Source organism: Eublepharis macularius, chromosome 2, assembly GCF_028583425.1.
Source record: "Eublepharis macularius isolate TG4126 chromosome 2, MPM_Emac_v1.0, whole genome shotgun sequence".
Taxonomy (NCBI): domain Eukaryota; kingdom Metazoa; phylum Chordata; class Lepidosauria; order Squamata; family Eublepharidae; genus Eublepharis; species Eublepharis macularius.
This window is the reverse complement of record NC_072791.1, coordinates 174,176,427-174,202,841: the sequence shown is the minus strand read 5'-3', so window position 1 is coordinate 174,202,841 and position 26,415 is coordinate 174,176,427. Positions and strand designations below refer to the sequence as shown.

The window sequence follows — 26,415 nt, the reverse complement described above, 5'->3', positions numbered from 1 at the left end:
TTTAAAAATTATCAGCTACATTGAAACAAGAGCAGCAGTATCTAGGAAGTACAGAACTATTCCTGTTTTCAAGAAATAGTGAAAACAGCAATGAGCTACTTAACACTTCTGTTATACAGAAGACAGTAACGGTATTTTGAACTGAGTACTTTCTAAAATCACATATAATCTAGAATAGAATTTTTTTTTAAAAAAAACTGTTAACAGACCAAAAAACAAGTTCAAAAGGCTTTGCTATAATGCAGAACCTTCCACACATAAACACTTGTAAAATTAATATGTCAGAGGCATACAACCTAGAAATGAAGCCAAAGGAATCAGATCAGGTCTGAGTCAGGTATTTTACCCAAATCGGAAACCCGAAGTGCACATCCCCACTCTGCAGGAGAGGCCTCCTCACACCATGTGAGGAGGATCTTGGCAGGCTGGACAGTACAGGAGAGTCAAGTATCATGGCCATTTGGGGCCCTAAGGGCAAGAACCAGTACTTTGAATTGTACCCAGAAACAGACAGGCAGCGAGTAGCTTTTTCAGCACAGGGATCCCTGACAGTAGTCTAGCTGCTGCATTTTAGACCAATGGAAATGTCGTTTTTGAAGGCCACACAACTTAAAGCACATTACAGTAATCTAACCTGGATGTGGAAAGTGTGGCTCACGAAGGCCTTATCACTCTGAGAAATGGCTATAAGTTGGCCTATCAGCCAGCTACACACCACGGAGTCCCATCCATCCAACCACAGGCCAGGATTCAATAACACCCACACGCTATGAACATGAGCCCTTCAGGGAAAATACAACTCCCTCCGGGAAAGGCTGATTCATCAATCCTCAAGCAGCTTTGTCATTGACCAAAAGCACCACTCTTCTCCGCACTGAGCTTCAGTTTTTTGCCCTAATCTTTCCCCTTGTCTTCTCCAGGCATCTGTTCAAGACTTAAGCATACTTGCCCAAGAGTGCTGGCAGCCATCCACATATTGATGGCACCTCATTCCAAATTGCTGGACCATCTCCCCCAGTGACTTGATGTAGATGCTATACGGCATGGGGGACAAGATGGATGCCTGTATAAACCTTGCAGCATAAACGCTACAGGCCAAAGCAACAATCCCCCAATACCAAGTTCTGAAATTTGTCAGGGAAATAAAAGTGGAATTCATTGAAGCACAGTGCCTCATCCTCCCAACCTTGACAGCCTTTCCAGAATGTAACCATGGTTTATGGTACTGAAAGCCACTGAAAGGCCCAGGAAAATCAAGAGGAACAAACTCACCAGGCTAACTCTCCTGGCAAAAAGTCAGGAAAGCATAAAAATTTAACTAGTCTGCTGGGTCAGACCAGTAGTCCATTTGATCAAGCATACTGTTTCATGCAATAGCCAACCAGTTCTCCTGGAAGGCCAGTTTCTGTCCTAAACTCAAAGTCTGAAATGGGTCTAGATACTTCATCTATTTGAAGTAGTTTATCTAGACCCTTTTTAAAAGAAAAACAAACCTTGATTCTTTAGAGGCATAGAAGGAAAAAATTCAAATATAATTCTAAACTACCTTAGCCCCAATCAACCATATCATCTTAGAAAAGTTAATTTAGTAATGTGGCACCCACATCAAGTATGCTGATTGCTCAATCTTTCATGATTCCCTTACTTGGTATATTATGGAGACGAGTTCAATATAGGCTTCCAACTCAGTAAATCACTACAAATATGAAGTACTAAGAAATTATCAAGTACATGAATTTCATTCCAGTTTACATGTATTCAAGATCCTACAAGGTTTTTAGTCTTTTTAACGTTTCAAACATAGTGTTGAGATGGTTGTTGTGGATTTTCCAGGCTGTATAGCCATGGTCTTGGCATTGTAGCCAAGATCACGGCTATACAGCCTGGAAAATCCACAACAACCATCATTCTCCGGCCATGAAAGCCTTCGACAATATAGTGTTGAGAGTTTGGATCAGTACCTGACAATGCCAGAAGCCCTCTCATCATCAAGAACCAAGTTTCCTGTGTATTTGCCTGTGCAATCTTAACGTTATTTGTGGGATCTGACATCTAGAACAGAATCCTGAAGAATCTTTCTTGATTCTCTTAAAGCACCACAGAATAGGAAGACGCAAGAAAAAATGAAAGGCAAGCAAGTACATTCGGCAATTTATTGATTCCAACATGTAGATCCCAACACATTTTGAGTTATTCGCTCTTCACTGGGGGAAAGTAAAACCAATTCTACTTGCTCCCAAAGAGTTGTTACAACTAACACTTAAAAAAAAATCTCCTCAGTTGCCCACTGCTTACCTATACTTGATTAACTTTGTGAAATGCACAAGTTAAAACACTGTCACACAAAATAAGCATCTTGCATTCATTGTACTAATTTACTTAATTTAATCTGAGCAACATAGGCTTTGTTACTTTATTTTTCTATTTAGGAACCACTGAGCCATTTGTCATGGTATCTCTAATAAAACCCAACTATTTTATGATCATTTTAAAGTGTTCATACTGAAAGCCATCATGGTGTACTTATTTGAATATTGCACTTAATCCCTATGCAGCTATTAAATTCACTTGGTAACTCTGTGTTAGTCTCTGGATTAGTCTAATCCATCTCATGAGGACTGCTATATGAATGGGATAATTCACATACTCCTGGTCGAACAATTGTTATCATTTTACACCCGTTACTTTTTCCAAGTTTTAAGTCAACATGTTCACACCTGAAAAAATCAATTGACCAATTTCACTACATTGTTTTCTAAGTAGCTCAAGAAAAAGTCACAAAACTGCACAGCTCCATGCACTTGTATAGTAGAAAAGGAATCTATCAGCGAGTTTCCTCAGCTAGGTAGTGAGCTTCCTTTCCTGGGTTTTGACTTGGATGTGTGTGAAAGTTATACAGATAGCTCTTGGGCAACAGGGGACGAGGTGGGCTATGGCTCAGTGGGAGAGCTTCTGCTTTGCATGCACCTGGGACCTTCTAGTTAAAAAGGACCAGACAGTAGATGATGTGAAAGACTTCCACCCGAGACCCTGGAGAGCTGCTACCAGTCTGGGTAGACTTTACTGACCTTGATAGACCGAAGGACTGATGCAGTATAAGGCAACTTCATGTGTGTTCATGGGAGGGAACTTCTACAAAAATACACCTGCAAAATAGCCACTCAAATCTCAATACCACTATAATAAAAAACCCAGCCTTCCCATTTTGTCTCACAAATTGCTGCCATAAGAATCTCATTAATAAAAAGTTCACATATATGCTTCATTAAGCACAGAGACAAAGCATCAGATTTGAAAACTTAAATGCCAAAATGTTTATGTAAAATTGAGCAACTTCTTGCTTTCATTGGCCTGCTTGCTACTCCTATCAACATGAGGCAGTACAATATAAACCTACAGAATACGAAGTAGGAACACAGCTAAGGTACACAACGACATGATAACCCCTCCCCCCCATTTCTCCAAAATATACTAAAGTAAAAATACCTAATTTACTCTTGACTGTGATACAGACATCTTCTATTTTGTAAGCATTTGACAGCTCCTTACACTACTTCATATTGCATTACAGAATTACGGTCACTAAAAACTATGTCACAGTTGACGGATAAGGAGGAACTTTGTCCTTTGTGTTTATCAACTGCTACTGCTAAACAAAAACTTGCACACTCTTCAGAGGCTTAGCATATACATTTGAAGCAGGACATACAGCACAGTTCAGATTAAGCTGCTTTACGTTAGGGCAATAACTGATAATGGGCTGTTGCAACCAATCTTCACACACCCCTCATTCGCTTCAGATTCTGTATTAGATATAAAATCATCACTTTTTCACTGTCCAATAAGAATACTGGCACAGAATCCCACCAATTCCAAATCACTCCAATGTTCAGACTTCAGTAAATATTCTGTGAACATCACATTAAAGCCTTAGTTAAAATAATTTATTTTAAAATTGCAGTCTTGCCATTTTCTAATAATTTTTTAAAAATCAGGATAACCAATAGAAAATGTAAATAGTTAAAGAGAACAATTCCATGCAAATGTACTCAAAATCCTAAACAGGTCTCAATGGTGCTCACCCCTAGGAAGGTGTTGTTAGGATTGCACTGTAAGAAATAAACCGTGATATTTTCACAAGGTGCTACAGAAAATATATTCAGGTCTTTGATTAACAAAGATGTTCAGAACAAACTTTTGTGTAGATCCCAGCCTCCTCAAATGCTTGCATTCAACCAGCATTTTAGAGTTCTGTGGTACATTTAAAGTTCGATCCTTACAGGCACAAGTTCCAGTTCAATTATGCTCACATTTCAACAGAGTTTTGTCAAGTAAGATCAAGGATAGAAGTGGACCTTGCAATATAGCACAGAGAAGATAAGGCAGACCAAGATACAGGTCCTATCCTGTGGCAATGTGCTGCAGCATAGGATTAGGCAAGAAATACTTGAAGAGAATCTCAAGGAATTATATATCAAATTTTTCCAAAAATGTAACCGGCAATTGCTACATATTTATTAATTACTATATTCTGTATTAGAACCATTATACCTTCATACAGTAATGGGCAAAATGCATTGCAAGGCAAAGCTATACGCTTGTAAGCAAATACCATGAGGCTTTTAAAATCAATTTTATTTACAGTAAACATTTACTGGTTGTCTTCTTCCTACTGGGAATCACAATTTAAGACATTTTAAATTTGCTTACACTGCATGGCAAATTTTTTTTCAGGATTTAAAAGCGCAGATGAGGTAGAAAGGAGAGTCTAAAAAAGGCTAAAAATATGCAACAATGTAGGATTAAATTTAATAATACAGGGTTTAAGAAATATTCTTTCAATGTAGAAAGTCACACGGGTAAAGAATTAACAGTTTTGGATGAAGCAGACTGAAGGGCAAAAGACTAGATTAAAATCTGAAGATACATTATTCATAGTATCCATGTTCAAGAAGTGTTAAAAAACACACCCATAGTTCAAATAAACGTATTCAAGTATGTAGTACAAAGTTTTGCATTACTGGCAACTAAATATTACATAGTAATTGAAGCATAAGTAGTCACAGCATATTGTAACTACAAACTGGATACATGTTTAACCATTTTGATTTTAAAGCACTTTGTTGAGTGTACCTAAAAGGCTTAAAACTTCAGACACGCTTCTGAAATGTTTATAACCAAATTAGAGCATAAAATGTGCAAGAAAACGTTTTAGTGGATCCCTCTCAGACATGGAGGACAACCTATTAAAATCTGTACATTAAATACCCAGTACGTAACACTTGTTACTATACTGAATTTTTGCTGAGGTAACTTCCATGCGCTTAGGGCCAGCTGATAAAAGGGGAGCATCGGCTTTTAACAGAAACCCATCAACATTCACAATGGTCATAATTTGTCCAAAAAAGGCAGGTGACTGTAAAACAGTAATATGACACAGCCATAAAAATGTGTACTTAGTGGTTTAATTGGAGAGATTATTCGGAGCTGAAAAAAACAACCTCCAGTTTTGATACTACAATCACAAGTACAATTCACGTAGCATACGTGACGGTTATTTTATTGTCTGAGTATAAGGGAGAAGTTGGGATACCGACAATTGTATTTATTATTTATTGCAAAGATATAGTATTCCACCTGTAAAAGAAATATGGCATTTCACTCACATCACACACACTTTTTGGAATTCAAAACGTGGCTGTCAGTATGAAATGCTAATGGAAAACAGTGATCCCTGTTCACTAATAACTTAAGTTAAAAAAAACTTTACTAATTTCACTATAGAAATTTACGTATTTCAGTTCTTAAATCACGTTAATCTATATAACCATTATTACCAGCTCTGTGTCTCTATTACTGCATCAAGCCAAACATTTAAATGCACTTTCACATCAAAAAGATAATATAAACTTTATTTTCTTTTTCTCCTTCTGAAAGCTAAGGACATTCCAGTAGTCAACTGGGTTTTCTTAAAGAAAATCACAAATGGAGGCCTGAGCAGTTTTCACATTGCCTCAGCGGGGATGTTGCTCCATTGCTGACTATCCACACCTGGCACAATCTCCGTTTTGTGAAGTGCTCTTGGCAAGTGGCTTCCAATAAGGCCTATAGTTTAACACGAAGTGCCACTTTTGTTTGTCTTACTGACGGATTCTAGTATTAATGTTCTGTATATCTGTTATACTTACAAGCAGCTCCAATCCTGAGTATTTATGTTATATCTAAACATACGAAAATGTATGTACATTTCTCTCCACATTTGTTGTAAACATTGTCAGTATATTTTACATATCCCTTCTTTGAAACATGCAAGTCATACATACAGTATAAATACACAAAAAATACACTCATTCATACACCAAGCAACAGAAGTTGTACCTGGCATATTCAGTTATAAATAATGCATGAACATTCGATGCAGCTAGAAACAGCCATTCAAATTTACGGTTCTTAATTGTGGTTGCAGAAATACTGTAATTTGTGCACCTTCCATGTCTTTACAGCATTTATAACACTATCATATGTGGAGACAGGCTCATTTTACTATACCTCTTCTTTTCAGAGTGAAACATAAAGCAGCACTTACATATATTTTATATATATATATGTGTATATATATATATATATAAACTGAGACAGCAACTCAGGGGTCGCTGTCCCTAGATTAGGAAGGTTTCCATTCTAATAATTCTTAAATTAAAAAAGGGAGAAAGGAGGACCTAAACAACTGATTACATATTCATTCCTTGGGCACTTAACAGTGAATCCAGCATGTCGAATGTGTCTTTGTAGTCCATATGCTGACTGTTTGTACTGTACTCGTGACTGGCATCAGGACCGTTCTCCACTGGGTTCTTGTCCAGTTTCACGAGGGTGCTGAGATGTCCGTAGCCCACCTGGTATGCGACAGGGGGAGGAGGGGGTAAGGGAAGGTTAAAAACAGAGTTGAGAGAGGATACATACTGCTTAACAGAGGAAGAACTAGATGAACTACCTGAACTTTTGGAACTTTTGCTCATTTTGGAGTGATGGTTGTGAGAGGCATCGTTGCTGTGCAGCTTCTTTCTTGAAGAACCGGAACTAGAGGAATTGCCATCACTGCTCAAGCCAACAGGACTCCTCAGAACAGCTGGTGTTAATCCATCATTACTATGCTTACTGCTGCTGCTACTACTGCTGCCACTGTGAGTATGGGAATGTTTATGACTACTACTATGATGGCGGTTTGCAGAATATTCTTTGTGCTTTTCCTTGTAGTCCTTGCCAACATGGGGACTCGAGTGCTTGCTCTTCCCACTGCCCTCGTCTGATGAGCTATGCCTGTCTGAGGAAGAGACTTTAATTTTCACTTTCAGATCTTCTTTACTCAAATTCTTTTCTGTGGGTGGAATGGGTATCCTCAGTTTCAGAGAACCACTCTTTTCTTTTTTGTCAGGCATATGTTTCTCTGGCTTCTCTGTATTTGTAATGGGAATTTTCATTTTAATGGGGGAAGTTACAGAACTGCTACTTGCTGCTTGGGATTGCGCGTGCTTTTTGCACGGTGGTTCTGTGCCCATGTAGTGTTCTCGTATATCCAGTTCCAATGTTTCTAGCTTACGTTTCTCTCTGTACTTATCCAATGACATTTTCTGAGGAATTATTACAGGGGCAGTAGTGAGTTGCCCGTGGTGTTTGTTTCCTTGTTTGTGTGTAGCAGAATGCTCAGAGTGTTTGTCAGGTCGATGATGTAATCCTGAATGCAATTGCAGTGAAGTGCCTGGTTGAAAGTTTATGTTGAATTGACCCCCAGTAAGTGAAGTCTCCTGTTTCTGAGAATACATCGGTTCTGTCCTTGTTTGTTCTTGGTGCTGAGACCATTCTTGGTGTGTTGACAAACCACATGAGGTACTTGGCATGCCTGCAGCTAGCATTGTCAGATTTTCTTGACTATCTTGAACTGAAATACTTCCTGAGTTCAGTGGAACTGGGGCTGGAAATGTGGGTGCTGGCTGTTTTGGGAAACTTGAGTTTGAAGATACACCAGCAACAGCATCTGCCAAAATGGAATTCTGGACCAAAGATGAGCCAAGAAGCGAATTCTCTGACGCCTGACCATCTCCTTTTGGTTTCTTAGCAGCCTGATTAGCCTACATAAGAACAATAAAGCATAAGCTGAAGGAACAGTCACAGTTAAATGTACAGTCTACAAGACCATCTAGAGGCTCATGGAAGCCTTCTAAAGGAAAAGCAGGACGTGCTACATGTTGTTCCATTCTGACATTTAAGTCTGAAAACAAAAATAGAGTTGTAAAACTCATTTTTGAAAAGCACTTGGTTTGTTCGAATGATGTGCTTTGTTCAAATGATGAACATGTTATTTCCAAAATGTGTAAGTCGTTACTGAAATTTGAAATGGAAGAATCATCTGTGAAAGACTGTATGGTAAAATGGGCTAAAATTTTTGGCCATCAATATAATGATGGATAAATGGGAAAATATTTGCATAAAGGGGCTTAAATTTATGTTGTGTGTTAGACTTAAAGAAAAATTTTATAAAATGATTTATCGGTGGTATATGTCTCCTGACAGATTAGCCAAAACGAACAAAGGTATGTCAAATAAGTGCTGGAAATATGAGAAACAAGAAGGAACATTTTATCATCTCTGGTTGACTTGCCATAAAGCTAAAAAATTTTGGACCCAGATTCATATGGTAATACAAAAAAATACTAGACCACTGTACAGTTTAAACCAGAAGACTTTTTGTTAGGGCTAATGGATAAACAGTTGGAAAATTGGCATGGGATTTTATTTCTATGTATAATTACAGCAGCTAGGCTTTTGTATGCACAGAAATGGAAAAATATGGAATTACCTTCAACAGAGAACTGGATTATGAAATGATAGAGTTAGCAGAAATGGCAAAACTTACAGCTTTAATCAGAGACAAAACATTGTCTATCTTTTTGGTTAACTGGAACCCTTTATTGGCTTTCTGCACAAAATGAGGAATAGTGACTTGATGATTTGTAGTTTTGATCATTAAGAAGATAATGGGGGAATATAAAACTAATAGAAGGGAGGCAGTAGTGGAAAAGAAAATTTTGGAGAGATTGTAACTTTGTTAAAATAAGACAAATGTAGAAAAGAATGGAAATGAAATATGTATTATTGTTCTTTTTCTTTTCTAAGTTCCAAGTTCTGTTTTCTTTTTTCTTGCTTGTAAGCTTTCGTTACTTTTTTTTTACTTTTTCTTTATTCTTGTTTTCTGCCCTTTCTATGGGCTTTTATTTCTATTAATAAAATAATAACTTTGAAAAAAAAAGAAAAGCACTTGGTCCAAAATAAAATTAGTTTGTTTCATATACAACTGTTTCATATAAACATCTAATACAGCTTTAAGACGTTAATCCAGGTAAGTTACTATACTAGTAAAATAGATTTAAACTAGCAATGTACACTAAGATGCTAATTCCAAGAAACCAAATCAGTAAAGGCTTCTTAAATATGAAGTGATTCTCATGAGAAATAATTCTTACCCTCCAGTTTCGAATCCTCTTTAGCCTGCTTGGAGTTTTCTCCAGTATCTGAAGAAATTCATGTGTTAGCTCTGTAAAAAAAATAATAAAGTTCAGCTTAAAAATTTCAGCAACAACTGACTGATATCCAGTGGGGTACTTTATACTTCTGATGTATAAACTTTTGATGCCCATGAACGACTACATACGTAATAACCAGAAAACTGCCTGAAAACACTTTTTCTGAAACACTGCTTGTGTCTAAAGACAGGGGACTCGCATGACAATGATACACTATTTCCAACAAAAAAGGAAGTCAGATATTAAATTCTCTACAACAGACACAGCAAAAAGTTTGATACAATTTTGGTCAAAGCTGTTCACTAAGGGCTAGTATATCTGCTCAAATGCTTAAAGACGCAGCACTGTTTGTATATGCACAGCACAAAAGCCTTTTTCACTAAAAGCTCTAGATGCCAAAGTGTGCCACCCAATGAGAGTAAAGTGAACACTGTGTTTTCAGTTCATAGCACTGTATTTTGTGTTTGCTTTATATTAACCTTACTTTATATGCTTTATATTAACCCACCTCACAGGGTGTTTTGTTGTGGGGATAATAGTAACATACTTTGTAAACCGCTCTGAGTGGGCATTAAGTTATCCTGAAGGGCGGTATATAAATCGAATGTTGTTGTTATTGTTATTATTAGCTTTTGGAAAGTCCTCTCTCAAGCTTGTTCATCATTATACAGATTTTCAATGACCAGTCTTTCAAGATTGGATACTAGACATTGCACTAGCAGAAGCAGAACATTCCTTCCTTTTCTCTCAGCTGGTGCCTACAACCCCTGAAGAGTCATTGATGGATGGCATCATGAACTAGAAAGAGCCTTGCTAGATCAGATCAGGGGCCTAGCATCCTATTTCACACTGTATCTAAACAACCGCTTTGGAGGACAATAAACAGGAGAAAGAGGCTAAGGTCTATACTTGATGTTGTCCCCCAGGCACTCATATACAAGAGAATACAGTATCTAGATGTGGGGGTTCCTTTTAGAAATCAGGGCTAACAGCTTTGGACTTTCATAACTGTCAAATCATCTTTTAAAGTAGGAAGAGCTATGCCATTCTATAAGTAGCAAGGAAGAAGGGAATTGGGCAATACCACTCATCTACCTTACCTCTTCCATGAGCAGAATATCTACAGAAACTGGGGAAAGGAAATGTCAGGCATGCCCTTTTTTTAAAAAAAAAGATCCACCTTTATAGGACAATCAGTTAAATCTGCATGCTGTACAAGAAGATAAATTTACAGGCAGTCAAATTCTAAGCTTTCCTGGCCTGTCATCTTCCTGAGAAAATCCAGGATCCATAATAAGTATTCTATGATCGTATTTTATTTCACACCAACATTTTGAAGAAAGGTGAGGCTGAACTGCTTAAGGCAGGTTAAGGTAGTTCATGATACAGGGACCTAGGTCCTCTCCTATTGTTGATAAAGGGTTTATTTGATTATTAAAATCTCTTTTATCCACTCTGACTTGGATGCCAGGCTGAGTTTTCAGAACTACCTGCGTGGCAATCCTGTACGGAAAAATTTAAACTGATCTCACTGATAGATGCTGATAGAAACATTGTTATTAAGAAGATCACCAGTTTAGAATCTTTTCCTTCCTGACTTATTTTATTTATTTCATAGTCTGCCTAACTCACCAATATTCAAGGCGGATTATACAACGTAAATCAATGTAATCAGTAGGATGTGACAGTAAAATAAAATAACATCAGAATTACAGAAATATGAAACAAAGCAAAAAGTATTAGATGTTATAAACAGTGCAGAAAATGGTGCTGCATAGGTATCTTATCAATGTAATGAGAGTCGGATAATACATCGAGCAAACAGGTAATACATACTATATGCAGTAGTCTACAGTCCCATTCCCTTTATCAAAGCACCCTCGTGAACCATTCCAGTATCATATAGCCTATTACCTTTAAAAATGCCCTTATGAATATTTGTTTTACAGTTTGCAGAATGACAGAAGCCTTCCTGACCATCTCAGGCAGGCAATTCCATAAGGCGGAGGCCACAAGAATGCACATTTATGGGGAGTTGTCGATCTTGCCTATTTGCAGGTGACACCTCCACAAGACCCTGGTCAGATGAGCAGAGCTGTCATGGTGGAGCACAGAGGGAAAGGATATTTTGCAAATATGAGGAGAGTCCAAGGCCAGGAAGGACTTTTTTGTCTCTTGTAGCCAGTAACTGAGCCCAGTAAATGATGGGCAGTCAGTGGAGTAACCGCAGAATGGGTCTAATATGCGTGTTCCAGCTAGTTCCCCAATTGTGATAATAAACCAAGCTTCTAAAAGTGTGGTGGAAAAAGTGGAACCTTTTGTAAAGATTACTAATTTTGCATTGATAGAGGGCTTTTTCCAAAGCCGCTTAAGGAAGCATTTATCAGACTTTTGCTTAAAAAAGACTTTTATTGGTTAACGATGATTCTGATTTCCAACTGACAGTTTTTGGAGAAGGTAACAAAGTAATAATCAGGATCCTCCCTGGATTACACAGCTGCCCTTGACTTATTTCAATATGGCTTCAAGAGTGGTTTTGGGATTAAGAAGGCTTTAGTGGCATTGGTGTACAATCTCCATTTACAGATGGAAAGCCATTGTGATGTAATAGTGTATGACTAGTATCTGGAAGACCCTGGTTGGAATTCCCACTTTGCCACAGAAGCTCATATGGACAGAGGGCCAGTTACTCTCTGAGCCTAACCTACCTCACAGGGCTGTTGTGAGGTTAAAACTGAAGGAAGGTAGAATGTTGTTGTAAGCAACTTTCGGTCCCCTTTGATGAGAAAAGTGTGGTCTAAATATCCAAAAGAAATAAATAGTGGGGCTTTTCCAGATACTTTCCCTTTGCTGCCTCCAGAAAAGGCACTCCTGAGGCTTAATACTGCACTGGGTGAAGTAGCCCACTGTGTACACATCTAATTACTTCCCCTCATATATCAAGTGCTTTTGATCTTGACTAAAGGCTTTGGTACAAATGTGTCATTCCCATTTGTATATTTTACTGCAATATATTTCCTTTCAAAATTCTGTAAAGCATGTAAGTAGTATTTACAGACTAGAAAGAGTAGAAAACAGGAAACTGAAGAAGCTAGCTCATATTACTGCCTTTTAGTTTAGTCATTTTGGGCGTCTTTTGTGAAGGCTGGCAGCAAGGTCACAAACACCATAGATTATAACTTCAATAGAAGAATAAAACCAAGTTCATCTTACTTACCATCAAGTAATTCTAAAGTAACAGAAGGATCTACATATTCCCACCAATGCTTTCCATCAGCTGATACAGGAATCTCCCAATTGGACCACTTGCACGCCAAATGTATACATACACATGCTATCACAGTTGGTTTGTATTGAAGACAAAACGTAGTAAGATGAAGACTTTGGTAGGAAGTGTTTCATAATGGAAGAACAAAAGTCAAACATGGAAAAGAACAAAAAACAACAAAGCACATTATTATTACACTCTTGTCACTTGAAGGTGACAAATGATAACTATTTTGAAGTTTATGACTTTATTATGCTGAGAACAGTCAAGTATATTTTGAAAATTTAAACTGGCTCTTGATGAACAAAGGGATGAGCTATGGTATTCTGTACCTCCTCTAGTATGAGCACTTAACTAATATAGAAAGTAAAATACTAACATATTGATAAGCTATCTGGCATAATAAAATTATAAACATTACACTCTTATACATATTTCATTTGGAACAGTAGTGAGATAATGAGCGAGAAACCAAGTTTCACCTCTGCAAGTCCAACCTGCAACACAGTTCATGTTAGTTAACATCAGGTAAGAGTTTCTGTCTGGAAGCAACACAGATGTGCTATGTTAATGTTCTAGCACTGCTTTCAAAGCTGAGTGACTTATTTGAAAGATCAATGCTACAGCAGCAGCTCTACACATACCCCAAAAATCATTTCTTACATAAATTAAGGTCTGATTAAGTGTATTTACACTAAATATTAATTTAAAATTATCTGTATTTTTCCATTTTCTCCACACCATGATCAGTGATCCTCTTAAAATCCAGTAGAGAACTTTACACTAGTGATGTATGAATCTTTTGATACTCATGTATGGCTAGTACTTGGGCTCCAACAAGCCTGCTGTGGGGGACACAAGACTGTTTTCCCAGACACTCAGCCTCCAAATTCGTTTTGACACCTTCGATTCCTTAATCTCTTGCCATCCAGACCTTCACATAATGTCACCAAGTACCTCCCAGACCTCTCTTTCCCTCCTCCATCTTCTTAAGCACCCCTCAACTATGCTTTTAGTTGTGCTATTTAAATTATTGTTGATTTTGGCTCAGCCTTTTCCTTGCATCCAGTTACTTTAATGTCTATGCTAGAAGATAATTCTTATCTTTCCCCTTTAAAATCCTAATCTCCTCCACAAAATAAGTTCTCCTTTATCACTATCTGGATCAAGTTTAGCTCTCAAACTTACTTCTAAGTCTCTCCCATCTTGGACAACTCCCACCAATCTCATTCCATGTCTGCTTTACACAGACTCATATGCAGTTGCCCATTCTTTGTTCCCTGATCTCACTTTGGCTTTGTGTTTCACTTTTCCCTGAAGGCTGGTCTACCGATCAGACCAATTCCTATTCCCCACCCTAATTTTCTCTACAATACCAATGAATCACTATAAATATCTGTTGTGTTTGTCACTGGCAAGAAGTCCTGTGTTTTTTCTACTCCTCTTTCAAGCTTTAATACGTCCTTTCAGGAAGGCCTGTTAATTTGACATAAAATATATCCTGATACCCCAAGGATCATACCTGACCAATAAATGTATTAGAAGACAGTAGCTTTTATGTTTAACTGGACTGATTCTAGAGTCATAGGAGTCTCATGGCCTAGTTCTGATGTATTAACGTAAATTGTTTTAATGCTTTTTATTCTTTTTTTTTTTTACTATGCCAAGGTTTTAATTTTTTTTAAAAAATTGCCATTAACTACAAGGATAAACTAGAAACAACTTTGTACTTACCAAGATGCTCGGATTTCTAGGTTAAGTTTATCTCTCTGTAATCTTTAGCTGCTATTCAGGCTACCAATTTTAGACTTATGCACTCACAATCGAGAATATGTCACCAGAAAGCACCACTACACTTCACATTGTGCATTAAACCCCTTTGTGCCATTAGGCCCTTGTACAATACACCGCACTGCAAACAGGAAGGTACCACCACAGTAGATGGCCCAGTCACCTGTTGCAACAAGGGTTAGACACAGATAGGGGGCCCTGCAGTAAAGGAAGCTATAGTGTGCTACAACAGTGCAACAAAGAGGTTCAGGATAACAACCTGTTGGTAGCCATGAAATAGGATGTCTGTGACAAATCCTTGCTTGCTGTAAGAAAAAGAAACAAGAAAGTTAGCCATCAATAATGTTACTTAACTTCTTAAGCTCCCAATGCTATTTATGCAAAGATAATAAACTACCAGTTTGCAAACGAGTACAAAGCAGACCATTGATCCTCCTCACCAACTCTTTTCTATTCAATTATTCCTAAAACAAACTTCCCCTTGAAGTATGCTTGTCAGCATTTTAATTAAGTTAAACTGTACTCCACCACATCAAGTCTTATATACAGGGGAAGTACAATTACTTCTTGCTGCAGTAAATTAATGGAGCAGAATCTTCTGTACAGCAAATGAACCAAGAACCTGTTTGTACTATCAAGTTGGTGAATGTGTGCAGCATTGCAAATAAGAACAGAGAACGTGTATGTTAAGCCCAGCCCAAGATTGTGTCTCTATTGCCATTGACTGCTTTATGCTTGTGTCCAATGGTTAGTCCCTAGCTGTCCTAGCTGCCACCAAAGCAGGAGTGGTAGTGATAAGAAAGGAACTGATCTGAATATAGACTAACTAGGAAATACAGTATAGCACCAAATGGGTTACATGTAAAGATTTTTCAATTTCCCTTTGGTTTTAGGGGCACTTATCTTTTAAAGTACATTGCAAAAACTCATATGTGAGGCCACATGGCACTGTTCTGTACTGGCTAGATTGCTAGTCCTGTTTGGCTGAGAGTGACTGCTACTAGTAAGCAGGCAACAGGCAAAATGAAGGGCTAGATGAGAATTTCTTCCAGGAGAAAATGCAGAAGAATTCAACACCTGATCCAGTATCAATGAGAACCAGGAGAATTATGGATGGAATAGATAGTTATCTAAATTCACTTAAATCAAGGAGAAAATGTACAGAAAACCAAAAGGGGACCCTGCTTGAAGTCTTGAAGTTTTAGAAGAATGCCCCATCTTCCTTCTTACTTTTTGTTAGGCCAGGATGGGAGAACTCATCCCAGCTAAGACTTCTGGATGACGTTCCACATTTCCCACGTAAATCTGGAACACAACTCCCATATCCTTTAAAATCCTGGCCTCCCCACATTTACTTCACTGTGAGGAAACCATACACTAAACTGGTTCCAAGAAAATGATGACAAGTATCACAGTAGCAGCCAGCCAGCTTTCCACCCAACCAAGCAGTATTTATTCAGGAGCAGCCACAATGAACTGGCTTCAAATAACCTAAATGAAAACACGAATTCCACTAAACAGATCACTCACAGCAAAATGGTGTCTACCTACTTAGGCAGACAGAAGGAAAATGCTGCTTAGGCTCAAGGACACACTTATTTCTCAGTATACCTAAAAAGCAGACAGGCCAACAAGTACAGAGTTGCTATAAAAAGACACTAATGCCTTGAAAAAAACTCCTGACCCATTACATTAAGGGCTCAAGTGTGATTTGTAGTAGCTTTCCTGATTCTTCAAAAAAACCTAACGACCACGAGAACCACCCAGCATCACCACAGAATGAGCAGTGATGATAATATCCCTTCAAATCCCACTGTTAATTGACAGGAATATTATTTGTTTTCAGTGGTTTACAAAAGCAGAGTAAGCAGCTGGGGATATTGTGTATGGCTCTTAACTGCTACTGTTTCTAACCCATAATGCTTATATACAATTTAGTCTACATACACACTATGTATTACACAAACAAAATACTTGTGAAACTAAAAATACTATTTCTCATAACTGCCTTGAAATCAGCAACAAAAGCTGAACCAAGGACTCAATTTTTTAAACTCTTCTTCACCTAGTTAACTATTCCATTTGCTAGACGTCTGTAGTGTGGGGGGACACTAGACCACATCATGTTTACAAATGTTATCAACAAGGTATCAATTGCCAGCATTTGCTTGGAGTTATTTTAAAAACCTATGCATGAAAGACCAAAGTTTTTTGGAGATTTGTTTACAAGATTGAGCCAGGTATGTAAAAAGGATACTGAAGTTGCATCAATAGTATTTTTAAGGCTATCCATGAGCACATCAACTTGCAAACCTCTTCTTTAGCTTTCTTTGCAAAAAAGGGCTTGGACAGATTTTGGGGAGGAAAATTGAAGAAAACTTTTACATTGCACTGATGAGTTTATGCATACTCTGCTTTATTCTCTGCCAACTGTCTGGCAGCAGGCTTTCAACATCAGCTCTAGATGTCTACACAGAGTTGACATGCATGCATCATCAAGGGGGGCAATTTTAACTTCAAGCTTAGAAGTTCACTACCTACAACTTGCAATTCACTGGTAAACAAACATCTTGCAGAACGAGGTAAATAAAATCAGTAGGATATGCCAGTGATTTACTCACAGTAGAAGCAATATTGAGGATTTAGTTTTACCAAGTCATACCATCACCGTCATATAGAGATGTGTCAAAAGAACTAGATAAATGGTTACTGACCTCTCACTAACTGCGTACATTTCACAACATCTGTGTGTGGATGCTCAATGGTAATCTCAAAACCTGAAAAACGAACATGTATTTCACAAATGATACTTTATATTTGTGTGCAATTTTAAAAGCATCTTTTCTCCCATGTTCTTTTCAGAAGCCCAATTCAGTACTCTCATTTTCAGTTATTAAAATAGCCTTGGAATACTGGCACTGGACATTTGAAGAACTTACTGCAGCAGATATTGCTTAGTTACTGTCACCACTGAGTATTGCCAAAAAAAAATGAAACAATAGAAATCTAGTAAGAGAGGTCTTAATGCACATGTAATGTCCTATACACAGGTAAAGGGATTTATACTATTAGGACTCTTCCATTCTCTGAAACCAATTTGATTATATGAGAATTCCGTATATATAGTATTCCATTACTAGAGCTGCAATATAATATGAATGAGATTTAATTGATTGCATGATAATTTAACAGATACCACAAATGTACTGAATATACTTACCTAAAGTTTGAAGCATTATTGTTTCAAGTATAACCAGCTCTTGGGCCTGTTGAAGGTATGCCTAAAATGTAGATATAACTGATGAAGCATTAATACTATAATGGTACAAAAGACTATTTTAAATAAGCTGAGAGACCTTCCTATTTTAGAAGTACTCATCTCACCCATAAAGATGGCCAGAAGCATAAATTATTGAAAATGAGATAGTTAATATTAATTTCCCCCCTTTTCTCCAATCCTTTGTATCCTTCATAGCTTTTACTATCCACACTTCTCTAGCAGCTTCTAGAAAGAACATGTTACTTTTACAGCTACTATCAACTGCATGAAACATTACTGGGCTGTTTGAACAATATTTTTCCAACTTTTCCTCATGCACAGTAAAATTAGGAGCAGTTCCTGGACATGAATCCTGTGTTTGAGTATGGGATGCCCATGATCATGGATAACAAAGGAACTTTTAGCTCACACATGACCTTCTTTACATTGTGAGGGATACATGGGAGAAGCAGACAGGAAGAACGTATCCTGAGACTGGAGATCTCACAACATACCAAAGTTACAGTGGGAATGCTGCACCTTACATCAGCTTAACTGCTTCTTTATTTGTTTACGTAGTAAATTCAAGGTGGTGGTTTTAATCTTGAAAACTCTTAATAAGCTTGGACCCACATATTTGAAGGCCGGCTCCTTGCTATACAGATCTAACCAACACCCTTGGTCACTTCAACCAAAACTTCTGTTGTTTGTCCTGATTATAGGTGTAGTTACAGCTGTGAGCTGTGGAATTTCTGAAATAGTGCCAAATGTTAAAACTGTGTTTTCTGTGTTCTGCTTATTAGCCACCTCATACAAACTTGAGGCTTGTTGAATAAACAGCCTCAATATTAAGCAAAGTGAGGATAAGCTGAAATGTATCAAATGCTAAATGCATGATAAGAATATGGAAGTTAACCTTCCTACTGTACAGAGGATGAAAAAATGCCTTTCCCACTTATTAAAACTATTAATGAAGAAAACAACTCTGAAGTCAACTACTATGGTAAAGCAAATTGTCTGGATCTGCCATATCACTAAGACAAAGTGTGGAGCCTTCCCTCACTAGAAGGTTCCCTGCACTAGAGGAAGACTCCAAAGAGAGTAGAGTGGTAGGGTCCAATCCAATCATTAATACCTTTATAAAAAGGTATAGGTACCTGCAATGGAAGGGAAATCCCAGGTTTGAATCCCCACTTTGCCTTAGAAGCTGATTTGGATGCTGGGGCAGTTACTCCACGAGTCTGGCACACTTCATAGGATTGTTGTGAGGATAAAAATGGCGTATAGGAGAAGGCTGCTGTAAGCAACTTTAGGTTCCCATTGGGGAGAAAGGTGGGGTATAAATGAAGTAAAATTTTAAAAACATAAAAAGGAGAAAAAATGTACAGAATGTGCTGCAAAGCTGGCAATTCCATGACAAAATGAAAAGTATGCAAGAAAGGGGTATGAGGACTTGACAGCGAGAGAGACTTCCAGCCTCTCCACTGGTCCCTATTATCTCCTCCTGTTCTGGGCCTCAGCAAAGTAGTTTCAGATTGCTATGGCAACCAAGATACTGAGAAGTAGTCCTGCAATATCTCACTTGGCTTCCTTCATTGCCTAGACAACCCAAAATGGCAGCCAAAATACCACAAGGAAGTCTTTCAAGATCTCAGTTATTTGGTACTTTTTAATTTTTTTTTTTTTTACTTTTCATCTTTTTAGGTAAGCATGGAGGTTACTTTAGTCTACTGAAATCTATACCTTAGTCTACACCTTGTGGCTCTTTTTAACCACACTGGGAGCAGACACCAACAGCAATTACATATATGATATGAAACAGCTTGATAATACAAGGGCTTAAACTGAAATGAAAACTACTGGCAATTCTTAAAGTGGTCTGTGTTCCATGAGAGGGGAATTAAAATTAAGCATATAATGGATACATACATCACTCCTGGTATCCAGAAGTGGCTCTTGATGATGAAGGCAAGCATGCGCTACTTTGATAACATGTTCGAGTTTTCGCGGCTGTTCTTCCACTTTTGCAGCCAAAAATAATGCAGTAGGAGATATAATCTGTTGGAGAAAAGATGTCTTTCATTAGAAATAGCATTTGAATAACCCTTTCACAAGAACAGTGAACAAAAGATTCTAAACAAATAATTCCATGATAGACCACATTCAGCCTGAATTAATCTTTATCTTCATGTTCTGACTGAACACATCTTTCCCCCTACCTATCTTTTCCAGAAGAAAGGAAAATATATCAAACATTTCATACAAGGTACTGCACTGAGAAGTTTTGCTTGTGTTATATCTTCATGGGGTTATAGGCACAGATGGGATAGTTGCCCTTCCAATTGTTCGTTTGCTCACTTTATTTGACTTATACACCGCCCTTCCTGCAAGCGAGCTCAGGGAGACTTCCAACAATCTTTCAATAAATACAATAAAAACATTAAAACCACTTAATCCAGGTAAAAAGATTCAGGCACCACTGATCAAACCAGGCTACTATAAAACCACTTACAAACCATGGGCCCTGCCGTGGGGTACATCCGAGGCAGCCACAAAAGGAGGGCAAGCAGTCAGAAAGGGGGGACACAAAGCTGGCCCCTAACCAAAGGCTCAGTAGAACATCTTGGCCCTCAGATGGTTTCCCACTTATTCACAAAAGACATTCATTCCCTTCCAGAGATGTCATGGGGACAACTTAATTTCACTGCTTCTCTCCATACAACCACTTGAAATAGTTCCTATCTGTCAGATGGGCAATTACAGTATTCCTTCCACTGTGTAAGGTAAGCCTTTTAACTGGGATTTTATATGAATTTGTGACTTTACTCCCCATCCTATTTACAAATTAATAAAATATTCATGTACTTTCTCACACAATTCTTAGGGATAGTTTCCTGAAAAACATTAATTACAACTTTGAAACTGCTTAATGTTGTATTGGCTGCAATCAATGCATTGTTGTTAATTTTTTCCACTTCAAGAAATACAAGGATACACAAGAAAAATCCAGAAAGAACTTGTGATAAAAGCACCATTCCATTGCTTTCCATGGAACTTGCATAGTTTTTTTGGATGGCTTGTTCTCCTTGCTTTCAGAAATAAACAGGCAGAGAACCCACAACGAATACAGGAGTCACTTCATTCCCCATGCTATTTCCTCTTTCCTCCTGGGAGTCTCCATATCCTCTCTCCGTTCCTTGCTTCCTTCTCTTAAGACTCACAAGCGAACCTTTCTTTTATCTCCCTGCCTTCGGTCTTCAGTTGTATTTCCTCAAGTTATACCACACTTTCCTCCTCAATGAGAACTCAAAGCAGTTTATATCACAACTCTGTGGGATAGATTAGACTGAAAGTGCGTGACTGGCCCATGGTCACCCTACAAACTCCCATGGTAGAGTAGGGATTTGATCCTGGGTCTCCTAGAACCTAGTTTGACACTCTAACTACTATACTATACTCGCTCTGTTTTCCTACTTCCCTCCCCAATGATTTTTTTTAAAAAATCTCATTTTTCTGCAAACCGGGAGCTTTCCTCAAGTTTATAGAAAGATCTGTCTTGTCTGTTCATGACTCCCATCTCTGTTTTTAAGTATCCACAGATGGGACCTTTTTGAAAAAGATATATTGGTTTTAAAAGCACGTGTACGTGCCTTTTAGTTTACATCGTCAAACTCAGGGCTCTGTTCTTTCCATTCACAGAAGAGGGGACAGCAATTTTTTGCTGATTTCCCCCCTCACTCATCCCTCTACTTCAAATTCCATAATAATGTTCTTGGGGGCTCACTGACCAACGGGAACACAATTCCAGGAAGCATAGAGAACTGCAGCTGGGAGGGAGGGGCAGGAAGGTTACTATTTACTTAATGCAGTTCTGACTGCACCACACAGGATCTGCACCTACAGCCTGAAAGCAGAAAAGACACAGCTCAGCCATGTGTTAAAACTACCTTGAAAATAAATTCATGCAAGTTACTAATCCTAAGATATTCTTAGCAGCTTGCTTGCCCACGCATTTATATCTATGTTATTAACATACAGATTTTTATGAAGCTTTTCTGCTATGGTATCTGGAAGAAAAATGTCATCACAAGTGAGTACTACCTATCAGCACTCAGTGTCATCATTACAAATATCCTAAACTATCATTCTGAAATCATCATAATGAGGATGGAAATGCTACATACTATACAAGAGTATCACTCAAATAATAATAGCTATCCTTGTTTAAGTTTAAATTTACTTACGTTTCTATTAAATTTTGTGAAGGAATGATGCATATAAAACCTGTGCATGTAAACTATTGCAGTATTTATTGTAAGTTGAGATCTGAAAAGAAAGTTAAGGAAATTGTACGGATGTTCAAGTCAAGTTTTGTGTTCTCCCTCAAACCTGCATTAACACAGTTTAGTCACATACCGAGTTGCAGTATAGGAAGCAATACATTTACACCCTGCTTTTACTGAGGAACTTGTGCTGTACCAGAGGGTTTCCCCAGGACGTTTCCCATTCAGGCAATGACTGGGCACATATTTGCTTAGCTTTAGCAAGGCTGCACTGTTATGTACCTTCCAATCATACCCTGACTAAAGAGCTAAAAATAATGCTGTGGTTAGTACAGTCTTTGATTCATTTGACACAGAAGTAATTTAAAATCTGTTTTAAGTTTCCAATATTTTAAGATGGCTTTCAGTGTTGCCCTTCCCCCAGACATTTTCCCTGCTGCTTTCAAGATTTTTAGATCTTTATGTTTCAAATCTCTATGATTTGTTTGAAAGGGGCCAGGTTTTGTTTATCATATGGATCAAACAAGTTATTTGCTTAAACTTATTAACTTTCTTCATAAATATTATACTTCAAAATGCAAATAAGTTGTCACATATGACAAATGCATATATCCAGGAAACCCAGGATCAATTACAGCTTCCAGACACTTGTTCACACAGTTCAATATGCATTCATCAAACTGCATACAAATTCATAAGGTGCATAGAACTGCCATTAATGTAGAGCATTCATTATCTTTGAACCTGTCTTAAATCAAACTTGTTGCTACCAGTGAAAGTGATTTTTCAAGAGAAACAGTATTACTCACTTCACAGTTCAATGCAATTATCACTGAAAACATGGTTTCACCGTATTTTTATTCTTAACTCTCCTGTTTTTCTTAAAACTTGTAGATCATCATAGTTCCCTAAATTATGGAAACTATAAAGGACAAACAATTCAGTTCTGCATAGAGATGTGAAGGCTTGTAAGAAAATGGAAAAATTAAGGAATTAAGTCCCCCTAGAAACCTCCCCCCAATTTTTTGAATGAGAAAAAATGGGAAATTTGGGAGAGCACTGAAAAAAAAACTGAAAGATTTTCTCTTTTTGACAGTGAAAACCCTTGTGTTAAAAACCAGTCCATGTAAACTATTTAAAATATGGCATGAAAAAAATGAGAACTTTCTCATTTTTTCCAGTAGCAAAATTCTAAGTTTTGGGGAACATTGGCAAAAACTCTTTTTTATCTATGTAATGAATGAAATATGGTTTTACTCAAAATGCATACTATGAACATTTTTATGTAAAACAATCTACAGCATCAGATAACAGCAATGTATTCTGTAGGCAAACGTTATATTCTCAAGAATGTTTGTTGTTTAAATGAAAATCATTTTGATAATAATATGCTATGTATTCAATGATAACAGATTAAGAAGTTCAGTGTTTTCAATGTTAAAGTTTACCTTAATATCCAAGTACACTGACCTACCTACTGTTATTTTGTTTTCAACGTTTATTTTTTCCTGCCTTTCACATGACAAAAATAAAGATGCATATGCAATGAAAGCATAGGTTGCAACAGTTTGCAACTCTCTCAAGTATTTCTCTCTCTCAAGATTTCCTACAGAAAATGAAGATATTTTTATTTTCAAATTCAATAAATATCCCAAACAGCAGTTTCCTATACTAACCAAACTATAAATGATAATTTTTATCAAAACTTGTGGATTGCTCCTATTTTAACAAAACTACCTCCCACTGTATCCAAGGATAACATAATCCCTCATTTGCTGGTAGATAGATTCAACAACTATGCTGGCCTGGGCCAAGCACCTGTCTCCCATATTTTCCTTAAAGAAATAAAGACTCCTTATCCACTGCTCAAAATCAGTGGATCAAAGGAGCTTGAAAGAAAAGGAAAGCTAGAAATGCTCCGTTTTATGTTGTTTAAATGAACCAAAAGTATAAGCTTCACAGAGAAGTACTGCATAGTCTTCACTTTCTCTTAAAATTTCCATTATTTCACTTTTTTTATTGCTTCAACATCTACAGAAAATCTCTCTACTTCTACACAGTGTTATTTTTGAAATACTAAACACGCTGCTCTAATATGATTGCATTTTAAAGGCATCCAGTGACATACTGAAAATACATTCTGGAGAGACCAACAAAAGGGGGGGGGAGGAAGACAGAAGGAAAAAAAGGAATCCAGAGTACAACCTTATTATCTTATGACCTGTTGATGCTTCAGAAATAAAAATATATTTATATTTAGCAACTCATAACATTTTATGGGAACAGAGATTGCAAGCTTGTACCAGGCTAGGAAAAATTATGTTTGCACTTCATTAGGATTACAGACGTTGGACACTCGTCCCAAGAGAATCTTAACTAAGGGGGGGGGGGGGACACTTCCGAAAAAAAAAATTAAAAAGCACTACATTCGAAAAATTCTATTTTAAGCAACTTCTCCACCACAAAATACCAATAGCGCAATCCATCGCAAAGTTAATCCTGACTAAGCGCTCCGAAATCTGCGTAGCATATTTTACGGCGGGGAGGCGGTACAGAATGAACAAGCGGCTGCGGCCCTTCCTGTCCTGAAACCGAAGGGCAAGGCTAGTCCGTGCTCCTTTCCCTGCGCCAGCTACAAGAACAGTCGATTCACGCATACTCAAGGGAAACGCGGCCGAGGCCACCCTGCCGGGCGTGGGCAGCTGCAGCGGAGGCATTAGCTGGGCGGCGCCTCCCTCCCGCCGACTCCCAGGAGAGCCCATGGCGCCTTCCCAGGCTCTGCCTCAGAGGAAGGACGCCAGGGAGGGGTCGCTGCGGGTCAGGGCCCCCCTCCGCGGGGCTCCCCCTCCTCCCCGTTCCGGCCTGCCTTCCTCCCCCGTCCCATTCCCGGCCCCAGTCCGAAAAGGATACACGTTGAGGCGCTGGCCCATGTCCTGGATCAGGTTGGCCGCCTGCTGCCGGAACGAGAGCTCCTTGTCGGCCTCGACGCCGCAGCGACGCGACGGCGTGTTCTCCAGCTGCTCCCGGCTGAAGAACCAGCGCGAGCTGCTCCCCGGGCCGCCTCCACCGGCCCCGCGCGACACCGCACCGGCACCAGGCCCAGAGCCCGCCACAGACGCCGCCATGACACTTCCTCCTCCCGCAGCGGCAGCCGGCCCGCCCGGCTCCGCCTCCTCGGCTGACCTCCCAGCGGCTGCTCTCGCGAGAACGCCTCTCGCAGGGGTCAGCCGGAAGTGTTCAGGACAGGCCAAACGTTCATAAACCATCGAGTTGTGAAGGGTTTTTTTTAAACAAATGCGTCTTCTTGGTCGGGAAAAGACCAGAGAGCTAGAAAAGAAAAAGGCTAGAGCGTACATATGGCTTGAACTTCCGGTAAACGATGGAACATGGTCACAGGTTGTACGTGCTTAGGGTGGCGTCACTAGGCGTTTTCATCTCTCTATTAGACACTATTAAAAGTATCTTGGGTTGGGCGGTACCAGAGGAACGTCCATTCATTTTTAGACTATCACTAAAACCCTCAATTTTTTCTAGAAAGAGAAGAGCAGGCAAGATCATTCAGTTTAGTAATTGGTCAAACTGAAAGATGAGCCAGAAGCGGAAACAGGAAGTTATCTGTTCGAGTTGGTTCTCGAGCCGTAGTCCTCTGGACATCGAGTGGAGACGCTCTGGTGCTCGCATTTCTATGGTAAATATTGCTTTGGAAATCAGAGTGTTGAGAAAAGGAGGGGAGAGCGTTCTGTTTTATATCCACAAGCACCTGGACTGGGACTATGCACAGAGAGCCCAAACATCAACGTTATTATTTTTTATAAGTGCAGATTTTATTTAAAAGAAAAGATACGAATAACAATAGAAAGTACATAGAAACTTATACAAGCGCTACATTTGAATTAGATTTAAACTAAGATAAAAATATATTCAAAGTATATAATAGCACAGCTAAATCATATATTAGCGCTTTCCCCCTCTTCTTAGTTGCTTATACCCAGGCTTTAATATCAATGTTTTTAATCAGTCATCTCTTCTGTATTTCATCTCTATAATATAATTATCTTAATTTATTTTAGTTTTAACCTAGAGAATAATAAAAACTTTCCATTTTTTCCAGAATTCTGATTTTGGTCTATTTTGCACATAGGAAGTTAATTTAGCCATTAATGTATTTATACATTATTCATACATCTCGTCTGTCCACTCAGGCATGTCAGGACATGAATCTGTTTTCCATTT

General features: G+C 38.3%; 1 protein-coding gene across 3 annotated transcripts; it reads right to left on the bottom strand.

Annotated features, from left to right (window-relative positions):
• Window positions 1-6,740: 6,740 nt before the first annotated feature.
• Window positions 6,741-25,309, bottom strand: CCNT2 (cyclin T2). 3 transcript variants are annotated; one of them, XM_054971636.1, is made up of 10 exons: window positions 25,093-25,309; window positions 22,144-22,225; window positions 19,829-19,957; window positions 17,861-17,921; window positions 17,355-17,417; window positions 14,900-14,945; window positions 12,799-12,962; window positions 9,522-9,592; window positions 6,995-8,129; window positions 6,741-6,896 (listed from the first exon to the last, which is right to left on the bottom strand). In XM_054971636.1, exons 1-10 carry the CDS (start codon window positions 25,305-25,307, stop codon window positions 6,832-6,834), a joined length of 2,031 nt encoding a protein of 676 aa, XP_054827611.1. In that variant the 5' UTR covers window positions 25,308-25,309; the 3' UTR covers window positions 6,741-6,831. The 3 variants fall into 3 exon arrangements, 2 of the variants coding, with proteins under 2 accessions (XP_054827611.1, XP_054827612.1); XR_008596528.1 differs by lacking the exons at window positions 6,741-6,896; window positions 6,995-8,129; window positions 9,522-9,592 and having other exon boundaries at window positions 12,838-12,962; window positions 14,584-14,945; XM_054971637.1 differs by lacking the exons at window positions 6,741-6,896; window positions 6,995-8,129; window positions 9,522-9,592 and having other exon boundaries at window positions 12,884-14,945.
• Window positions 25,310-26,415: the final 1,106 nt, after the last annotated feature.